Source organism: Theobroma cacao, chromosome 1 (assembly GCF_053813885.1).
Source record: "Theobroma cacao isolate CCN51 chromosome 1, ASM5381388v1, whole genome shotgun sequence".
Lineage (NCBI taxonomy): Eukaryota > Viridiplantae > Streptophyta > Magnoliopsida > Malvales > Malvaceae > Theobroma > Theobroma cacao.
In genome coordinates, this window is record NC_142639.1 from 39,237,790 (window position 1) to 39,248,794 (window position 11,005).

At 31.8% G+C, this 11,005-nt stretch overlaps 1 protein-coding gene across 1 annotated transcript; it reads left to right on the top strand.

The window, feature by feature from the left end:
* The first annotated feature begins 4,245 nt into the window (after positions 1-4,245).
* Positions 4,246-5,688, top strand: LOC18614004 (CAPRICE-like MYB3). The gene is made up of 3 exons (XM_007051533.3): positions 4,246-4,512; positions 4,706-4,793; positions 5,377-5,688. Exons 1-3 carry the CDS (start codon positions 4,461-4,463, stop codon positions 5,498-5,500), a joined length of 264 nt encoding a protein of 87 aa, XP_007051595.3. The 5' UTR covers positions 4,246-4,460; the 3' UTR covers positions 5,501-5,688.
* The last annotated feature ends 5,317 nt before the right edge of the window (positions 5,689-11,005 follow it).

Consider the following 11,005-nt stretch of genomic DNA (forward strand, 5'->3'; position numbering starts at 1 on the left):
GGAATACCTGTAGCCTAATCACAGATCATCTAATTTCACTTTTGAAAATCCTAAGCATACGCCAAAATGTATACTCGAAAGAACTGAAAAGGGAAAACTAGACTTCAGTTTACAGGGTAAAGCAGCATCCTGCAGGATCCAGTAGCTGACCTTAAACCATTTTCAGCCATAACTTGGACAAGAGAATCACGATCGAGCATCTTAACAGCAGGTTCTTCATCTGTTGGGATTTGCGTCCTAGTTGCTACTGTAATGTTGTTATTGTTGTTGCCCCTCTTCATTGTCATTTCATCATCCCAAAAAGGAGAGAGAGAGAGAGAGAGAGAGAGGGAGAAGCTAGCTGAAAGAAACAATGAAGGGAAATATGAAGAAAAACAAGAGGTAATACTACTACTACATTCTTCCTTAATGATACGTTTGAGAGAAAAACGTCACTATATATAGAGAATTAACATCTGGTTTGCAAAGGAAGCAGTGCTCCTTGCATGCTAAGTCATGGAAAATTACAGAAGATTCTAGGTCTTCCTATGGTGCATATACAATTAAAGAGGTCAGTATGATGTTAACATCTTGGATCATCGATTTAAAATAGTAAAAGAGTCTCCAAACGCGGCAAGTTGCTTGGACATGCAATGCGTACAAGAGACGATCTTCTCTGGATTGCTACACCAGACAAATCCGCTACGGAAAACTAGCCCAAGTTGATTTGTGCCACCCCGGCCTTTCTGGTTTTGATCAACTCCAAAATCGAGGCCCAAAGCCAACATCTAAAGACCACTGATGAGCCCATAGTGAATCCGATGAAATACCCATTAACAATTTAAACCCGGATTACTACGGGGAAGTAACAGAAATGAATTTTCTGATTAAGACATTCTTGTCATCTTAATGAAATTATAACACGACAAGATCTAAGAACCAAGAATCTTGGCTAAGCTACTCCTATCAGGTTATTGAGAAGATGCTATGATCAAAGTTCATCAAGAGGCTTCTAATCATCTGATTTACATAAAAGTTGATCCTGTAACGAGTACTCTATAATTTCTATCTCAAACCCACTTTTTCATTGGCAGGGAAATATATGGATCCAATACAGTTTGTGGGATGGAAATTAGATACAAGACAAGACAAGCACATATATATATATTTGATATGGCAGCTTCTCTGCAAGACTGCAAGCGTTGGTTGGAATGGTTGCTTTTCTGTCTTCAACATTTTCAGAGGAATCACAGTTTTATATCTTATCATCCATTCACGTTTCTTTGTCATCTAAGAATCTAGCTACTTGGGTTAGTTGTGCTTGTGCTATTTAATTTTTGAAGTAGCTAGCTCTCTTTCTGATTCCTGACTTTGAATTGACAGATACTATATTTTTGCGTGCAAACAAATATGAGCACATTAAATTCCTTTTTGTTATTAAGGTTGTAATTCAGAATTTGGTGATGATAGTAATACCTGCACATGCTTGGCAAATTGCAGTACCATCTCACCCTATCTGTGTCCATCTCATAGATTTCCTTCGAGTTTTTTTTTTCTAAATGCTCTTTCACGAATAAAGATAACAAATTTATCACGTGACATAAATAATAAAAAAATTATGTAACATCTTAAAATGAATATCTAATTTAAAATCTATTGATAATAAATAAAAAATCTTTTATTATATTTATATGTTCACGATACTCATAAATATTCTTTTATAAAATATTTTCTTTTATTACAATTTTAATATGAATAAGGTAAGTAAAAGTCAACTTTTTATTGAGTCGGATTTGGGTTCTTACAAGAAGAAGAGGAAAATAATGCCATATTGAAACATTATTACTTGAAGCAGATGCCTTTCAAAGAAAAAAAATACTTGAAGCAGATGCCTTTCAAAGAAAAAAAATACTTGAAGCAGATATTTACTCAAACAATTTCCACGAGAACAGAAAAGTTTAAAGAAGTTAGCTGCTAGGAACTACTGAAACTTCGCTGCTGGGTGTATGCCCATTTTTGTAAGCACAGCTGCAGAGAGAAATATAGGGGTGGGGGAATTGTCCGGTAGCTAAGGGTGGATGTATGTGTCCAATAGGTAAAACGTTGAATCCAAAAGAGCTGCAAAAAATTGTGAAACGAAAGTAACGCTCAATCTCCAAAAGTTGATCTTTCACATAAAGAGGCTTCAAAAGACACCAAGGATCTTTGCAAAAGCTGCCCTCTCCCCCAAACTCATCGAACAAAACGCCCTTCGTCCTGTCAACCTACATAGCTTGTTCAACTAAAAACATATAGAATATACGTTTAAACAAATAGAATAATATGAGTTTTTTTTATTTTTGGCCGGACCCTGGAAAGTAGTATGGTATGACGTATTGCCAGAGGTGATGTTTGGCCTTTTTCTTTTTGACTCTTGTTGCTCTACCGAACATTCATCCCTTTGAGTTACTCAAGTATCAACATACACCAAGTACAGTGAAAGAGAGAGATATATATATATATATATATATATTATTATATCTTTTTTTGGCTCATTAGTTTAGAGATTAATCATAATTAACATTTAATTAGCTAGATATTCTGGTCTCTCCTTCATAATGATAATGTCATGCAGAAAACTTAACAGCACAGCACTTGTCATCACCCTTCTTGTTTCATTCATAGAATTTGCTCTAATGCTACACATTAATTTGAGTTGTTTTTCCCCAGGTCCAAGGTTCTTTCAATTATCTATTGTCCAATGAGATTGTGCATGTCTTTTTTTCATGAATCCATCCATAAATATCAATATCAATGAAATTTTGAAAATTACTCACGAAATATTTCATCTTTAAAAAAAAAAATTTATGTAATGAATGGAAATTGGTGTGATATTTTCACTCAAGTCTGCTTGAATTTTGAAGGTTATTGTTCAAATGATTATAATGATCAGGATTTAGATAAATACCCTTTAATCTTCTCTTTAGTTTGTTTCCATTTATTAAATTATTATTATTATCCCCTGACTGTGCTGGATCAGATCATTTTGTACTGTTATTTTGTATGTTAGTTGATGAATCTGGATGTGAATATGATGGTCCATACCATACATTACTCCGACGTCGACCTAACTCCCCCACTTCTTCCTCAAAAAAACCCCTTCACGAGGGTGCAAAATATTATTAAAATTAATAAAAATGGACAGAGTTTATATGCCAATCCTGAGAATCATCAATATATCATTTATTTTACTTTCATCGTATCAAATTTTGTCTGAAATAAGATTACAATTACAACCCTTTCAATGCCTTGAAAACCTGGCAGCATCTCAAAACAGAATTTATCATTTGAGAAAAGGATCAACGGTTGAAATTTGAATGTTAAAGCAAAATGACAAAGCAATCTTAGCATGCTGAAAGGTAAACATACTTTTACCAAAAGGCACATAGGATTTTGCTATGGAAGTCAAAAATGTGTAGATCTCCAACAAAAGATAGCAGCTAATTTACAGAGAGAGATAAGGTTGGGGAGGCCTTTTTTGAGTCCCAAGTACCGGATCACAACATTCCATTGGAGAGTTTTGGGGGACTGTTCTCTACTTCTAGGTAGCGTTTTAAGCCAACAAGGGCAGCCATAGAACATGTCACTTTGAGAGGACTTTTGGGTTTTTTTTTTTTTTTCTTTCTTTGGGTTGGATTCTGCTGTTGGTTTGTTGAAGTTTTACCTTTCCTCCACAACAGGGATGATGGCGATTTAGTTGTCATGTCACATCGTTTTCCATTCCAGCCTCACTCTGGCAGTATCAAATCAGGCAATGTGGATTAACTACTAGTAATAGTTTAAGCTTAAACATCCAACCCTGATTAATTAAACTGAAATAACTGTTTCTAAACCCGAAAGCGGCAGCCAGTGGTATCAGGTTCTGGTTTGTTACATAGCTTGAGGAGTACTGTTTAACAAGCTTTGTTTATAATAACAATATTCTAGTACTGATTAGCTAGGGAAGTTCTTCGAGGGTCTTGCAGATTCTGCCCCTCCTATGCACCAAGAACAAAGATACCCCAAGGACAAAATTTAAAAAAAGAAACTGCTAAAGTGAAGGGCGGTGCTGTCATTTCAGCTGCTTAACGCTATCCTTAAGCAGAACTTTGACTTAGCTTATGACCTGAACAGGGACAACTACAAGTCAACCAAATTTTAATTTGTTTGTTTGGTAGGACCTGTCGTTCGTTGCTTTTGTTCCCAAGGGGGGGGGGGGGGGGGGGGGGGGGTTTTCCAAGCTCAACTCTCAATGCCCCATTTATGTAGCTCATTCATTCACTCATTCGAAGTCCGCAAAAATTTTATTCCAGTATATTATAAATTCCCTCTTCAGGAAACTATTAATTGTCAATCCTCAATTTCCCCTTCACCGTATTGCACTCAAAAACTCTAGTTTGAGTCTTGGGTTTCTCTCGTTCTCCTCTCTCTCACCCCTTTATATTCTCGCTGCCTTTTCTACTATGGACAAACGTCGCCGGAAGCAGGCAAAGACCAGTAGCTGCTGCTCTGAAGGTAGGTTTTTTTTGTGTGACTTTCTCTCGTTTTTTTGGACCAACACCGGGTCCCTTTCCGGGGGTTCTTTCATTTCCTCTTTGTTGTTCCGAATTTCTGTCTGTCTGTCTTCCATTTCCATTTTCTACTTCTGCTTGGTTAAATGTTAGCCAATAGTTACTCTGTTTTGGTCCTCTCTTAATGTTTATGGCAGAGGTGAGCAGCATTGAGTGGGAGTTCATAAACATGTCTGAACAAGAAGAAGATCTCATTTATAGAATGTATAAACTCGTTGGGGACAGGTAAGGAAGCGAGCCTGAAATAGAAACTTTCTTCTTCCTTATTTTCGAAAAACAAAACATTCTTTTCAATTTCATGCTTGGAACACAGAGAATAAACGGTTGTGGGTTGTCACCACCGATTCACCACACTAATTTATATTCTCTTCTTGGCTGATGTGGCATTACTGCAAATATATAAATCCGTTGGTAGTGTACATAGCATAGTGCATGGAATTGTTAGTAGTAATCTTGAGATTGCTGGTTTTAGCTAAGGATGCTTTTGCGGGTCATGTATATTTGTTTCGTTAAAAAGCAAATGATTGTTATAAACTATTATTGGGCTTATTGGTCAAAGTTTTGTTATTTACTGCAGCAGCAGTTGGTCCATTATTCATGGCCCCCTGCTCGACCTGGACAATGAGCTCATTTGGAAAGTACAATGGCTTTTTCCATGTTTGTTTTCTGTTTTGTTACATGAACCACTCAATTGAGTGGAGCGTTTTCTGTGTCATCCTAATTAAAAGCTTTTGACCGAAATCATCTTGTTTGTCCTACAGGTGGGTTTAGTTCTTGGTCCTAATCATTAACTTCTTGAATTATGCAGGTGGGCCTTAATTGCAGGTAGGATTCCGGGCCGGAAAGCTGAAGAAATAGAGAGGTTTTGGATCATGAGACATGGAGAAGTATTCGCCAACAGGCGAAGAGAGCTCAAGAGATATAATTCCTAGGGGCCTTAAACTCTTTAATTTCCATAGCATCATTTTGTTACGGAAGAAGTTAATCTTTCTCATGTTTCTCCTGTCTCCTTCTCTTCCTTCTCTGTAAGACTTGCATGCCCTTTGTATGTGGCACAAGGTTTTGATCAAGATGGGAAAGGAAATGGAAATGGAAGTAGTTTGTAGTTTTATTCTGGGTACTTGCCATTCAAACACCTACTCTCACCTCTCTTTAAATTCGGTTTTTCTCTGAGACTCTCAACATTGTCTCACTCTCACACGTGTACAACACGGAAGACAGTAGAAGTAATGCCCATAACTGATTCAAGAAAAGTTAGCAGAGGGTCTGGACCTTCCTTGTGTATCCTTCATTTATGATTTTGTGGTCAGTCTTTTGGGAGGGAAATGATGGGTTCCCATCTTCTGTTCCGCCAAGGAAATACTTTCTTTAGCATTCTCATTTCACGTATTAATTGGCTAATTCCGGGTAGGTAGTGGCCTGGACCATGCCATAGCTCGCATTAAATGCTTTCTTTCTGGAATCGGGGTCCAGAGCTTCAAGCATCCATATGTTTGTTGCTCATTCAATTTTGCTGACATTGCATTTCGTACCCATCTATTAAATGTCTGAGCTTGGAATCCAAAAACAAAAGGGAAATACTGTAAGATTGAGAATCTTCATAGAATTTTCTCTTTAAAGACAAAAGTAAAATAATGTCTCAACTTACGTTTCTGAATTTGTGGTTACAAATCTCAACCAACTGCATTGCGTTTTCATGTTTCAATCATTCTCCATATATTTATCACTAAGGACGCTCTTTCTTTGATTTTTCAAATCTTCTAAAATCATGTACGATTTTGGAACGATGTTACGTCTTTATCTCTGGCCAAAACACAAACCCTCCCCGATCTACCCCAATTTATTTTATTTTGCAGAATTTTCTTTTTGTCTTTTTTAATTTTTTGCACATGATATCTAAAAAAGTATTTAACTATCCTAAAAAAAATTCAAATAAATTTTTATCTTTTTATTATATTCAATCAAAATTTTATTCATGATCAAATATGTCTTTATAATTAACAATTATTTAATTATAATTAATCAAAATGACACTTATCACTTTATACTCATGTGATATATTGACTTGTCATAATTGAAAGTGATGTGGCATTCATATGATACATTATTGTGGCAACGTGATAATCTCACCTTACATCATAACAAGTTAATATGCTCATGTGACACTAAGTTAATATGCTATCTTAGTGACACCTTAGCATAAAAATTACAAATGTGATTTTATCATTTCATATAGTATTGATGTGATACATTGATTTGTTATAATTGAAAGTGATGCGTCACATTAATATGATCATGTGATATTCTCATTTTCATTATGATAAGTTAATGTGTCAAATCAGTGACATGTCAACATATAAATTTTAAATGTAATTTTGATTAGTGATAATTAATAAATTATTAGTTATAATTAAGAATTTTTTTATTTTAAAATATAAATATAAAAATTTGATTAAATATAATAAAAAATAAAAAAATTATTTATTTTTTAAATATTATATTTTTTTTCTAAAGTGGGGGTGTATAGGTATCTCGAAACCGGAAACACATCAATGCTTTATTAAATGGCAATTGGAATGTCTGGTCTTCTGATTATTTTAGTAATTCTTGTTCTTTTTTTCATGCAAAGCTGGTAATTAATTTAAATTTGGATGTCAAGACAAACTTTTATGGTTGGTGGAATTTATGTACACTCAAATCTTGCCAAAGGACAAAGTTGGTTGGACATCTTTTCAGTTGACTGTTCTTTTTGTTTTGTATCGGACAAGGATGCTCCAGATGTAATCCACATCATTTTGGCCTAAATACCAGTAAGAGATGCCTTTTTTTCACTATATATTATTAATAGTAAAACTTTATAATATTTATTACATAAGTAAAAGAAAAACTCAAAAAGGCTTCATCTTCTAATCACGGGAAGGTCAGAGAAAAAAAAGTTAAAAAAAAAAAGAGAAGAAAACAGGTAAAAAAAGACCCGTGTGCAACGCACGAGCCATAATTTAGTTAATAGGTAATGAGACATTTTTTTTTACATATAATAATTTTAAATTACAAAAAATATATAATATTTATAAAATATCATAAATTATTTTTTAAAAAACTTAAATAATTTTTTATTATATTTAATTAATTTTTTATATTTTTTGTGTCAAATAAGCTCTTATAATTAATTGTTAATTAGTCAAAATAATACTTATTATTTTATATCACTTGACACTAACGTGACGTGCTAACATGTTATAAATAAGTGATGATGTATCATGCTAATGTTATATGATGAAATCACTATGAAACATTTTTCACTCTTTACATCGATGTCGTTGAGAATAAAATAGTAAGCGATATTTTGACTAATTGATAATTAATTATAAGAGTTTATTTAATTTAAAATAAAAGTACATTAACTTAATTGAATGTAATAAAAAAATAAAAACTTATATAAATTTTTTACAATAATTTAAAAACTTTTTTCTAATATTGTGCAAAAAATAAAGTAATTCTCTTCATCTTATGTATCTCACTTTATGTTTCTTATGTTAAAATTGAGACCTTTAAGATGAAATTTTGAATTATAATGGCTACAGTCTTTATTTACCTTTATTAATTTTTCATTTTCTTAACGCTTGAAAAAAAAAACCATTAAGGTCAAAAGAAAGCAATAGTTTAAGAAAGAGGTGTTCTTATTTTTATTTTTAAGAGGAAAGAGGTGTTCTTATATATTAAATAATATAAAAAAATAAAAACATCTGAAATTTTGATTGAATAGTTAATGTATAAAACTATAATCAAATATACAATTAATCAACATTTATCAAATTTGAAAAAGAGTACAAAAATAATAATTTGATCCTCTTATTTTGATTTTTCGGATCAAGAGATTCATGAACCGAGATTTAATGCATATGAATACAAATGATCTAGTGGGAGTTATCCTTTTAAAGAATTGGACTCTATTCTTTCTTTTCGTAAAATAAAAAATAAAACAAAAACATTTAGAAGTAAACAAAAAAGAGCCAAAGTAGTTTGTTGGGCTGAGAAATTTTGTATCATAATATATATATATAGAGGAAGTAGGGACATGGTTTGTACTCCAACATCCTAGGTACTTTGGAGCTGTGAATATAATTATGATTATTAATTTAGTTTCTTATTAATTTAAAAGACCTTATGAATTATACAAAGTAAAATATTTAAATAAATTCTTATTTTTTATTGCAATCAAGTTTTTATATTTTTATTTTATATCAAATAAATCTTTATGAGTAATAATTGACTAATTGTCATTAGTCAAAATATTATTTGTCATTTTATATTCATATGGTGCTGATATAATGTTGATATGTAAGGTGAAAAATACCATATTCTCATGTTATTATATCAAATTAGTATGTTATGTAATCATCAATTATAATATGTCAGTATGACATGTTATATCATCATCAATTATGATATGTTAACATGTCATATTAGCATCACGTAACATAAAATGACAAATGATATTTTAATTAAGTCAATTATTAGTTATAAGAACTTGTTTAACTCAAAATAAAAGTATAAGAGTTTATTTGATTCAAAATGAAAATATAAAATTTTATTTTAATCAAAATAAAAATATAAAAATTAATTTAAATTTTTTCAAATAGTTTAGAAGCTATTTCACATATTATACTTACAAGGTATAATATTCAAATAAACCCTTAAACTATTGAATATTTCCTTCTCTTCTCTTATAAGCTGACTTTGAATTGCTAAATATAAAAAGAGGTATCCGATATTAAATAATGGATACCAATTAATGTATTTATATTATTTTCTATGTTAGAATTTCAACAACTGAAACTGTTCCTACTTTTTTTTTTTGTTTCTATCTTCTTTATGTGTTTAATTATTAATGCTGCTTCTATCACCTAATAATATCAGAATCAGTACTCTCATTTAATAGGAAAAAACGAAATAATAAAAGCAGTGCCTTTCTAAACCAATAATAAAAAAAAACGATGGGGAAGGGGCCAGAGTTAAATGAATATGAGTTAGTTGGTACTTTTTCTGTCTCATTTTATTTTTTTGTATATTTTGAATGTTTTTATCATATGAACCTAATTATGATTATTATTTTTAAAATATTATGTAAAATTAAAATCTCAAAAACATGTTTTGAAAGTTTTGAAAATCAAAATTTGTAACACTTATTTTATTTTTTATAATTTTATGATTTTATTAAAAAAATTGTTATTCAAATTTGTTTGACTAAAAAAAATCAATAAAAGATAGTATTTTGTTATTGAGTTTTGTCCTTGACAATTTACTGCGGCTTTCAGGTCAATAAAATATAGGCTGCGTTTTTTGGAGCCAGTCCAGCAAGTCACAAAGTAAAACAAGACAAAATGATCAACCAATACACATGACGAAAGCGATATGACCTGCCAACATATACTCACTGCAAACAAATAAATTGGAAAAGCATAAAAAAAAAAAGAAGAAGAAAGAAATGGAAAAACTCAAACGCAACGTTTTGATCATTCTTAGCTTCAAAAAGGTTAGCGAGGCAAAATGGGAAAACAGTTTACAAATTGGAGAGTACGTCCAATAGCTAATCTTTAAGAGGTGTTGAGAAGGAGATGTGAAAGTGAAAAAGCACACACGTGATGAGCAAAGGGAATTTTACGTAGTAATATGTGGAGCCTAGGCAATGAGAATGTCGCATCATGACACCTACAAGGGTTGTTTTAGCAATGGGACAAGGATACACCCTCTCACACGAAGGGGAAAGAAAAGGAAAAGATTGGAAAAAAAAAGAGAAAAGAAAGCACCTGCCTTTTATTCCTAAGGAAGTTGTTTTCCCTTTGATTTGAACTCTTAATGTCTGTATCATCATTCCTTGTACTTTATCTGCATTCTTTTGAGGCGTTAAAGTGTTGCACGTACAAGACGAGTTAGCTGCTTAAAAATCACCTAACAATGTCCCCCCTATACACTAACTGCCTCATCAATTTTTCTTTTTCTCAATCAACAGTCAAAACTCACTAATCTTGTAAATCTGTATCAAAGTGAAAGGGCCACGAATTGCAACTTTTTTCTTTAATTTTGTGTTAAATTTCTAGTAAGCAATTCTTATATTAAAGTTTAAGTTTTATGATTTAAAGTTTAAAATTAAAATTTTTAATTGATAGTATAAAATTAAATACATAGTGTAAAATTATGAAAGAAAATCATCAAGTGAGAATAAGAAATTTATATTTCTTATGAACCATTCAGTTTTAATGAATACAGTGCTCTTCATCATTAGCTGTATAATTGAGGTAAACCTTAATTAAATAGCCTCGAATAGTTAACTACGTCGACCTTGAATTATGTTTTAATACTAAATTCGAGTGACTCGAGCTTAATCGAGTTTTTAGTATTGTAAGTATGCAAAGTGATCATAAACTTGAATTGGA

Bases quoted from the DNA above. Each gene is read 5' to 3' on its own strand.
- LOC18614004 (XM_007051533.3), top strand. From the start codon at position 4,461: ATGGACAAACGTCGCCGGAAGCAGGCAAAGACCAGTAGCTGCTGCTCT. The intron at 4,513-4,705 runs GTAGGTTTTTTT...TGTTTATGGCAG, and splicing joins CAGTAGCTGCTGCTCTGAAG to AGGTGAGCAGCATTGAGTGG. The intron at 4,794-5,376 runs GTAAGGAAGCGA...TGAATTATGCAG, and splicing joins TATAAACTCGTTGGGGACAG to GTGGGCCTTAATTGCAGGTA.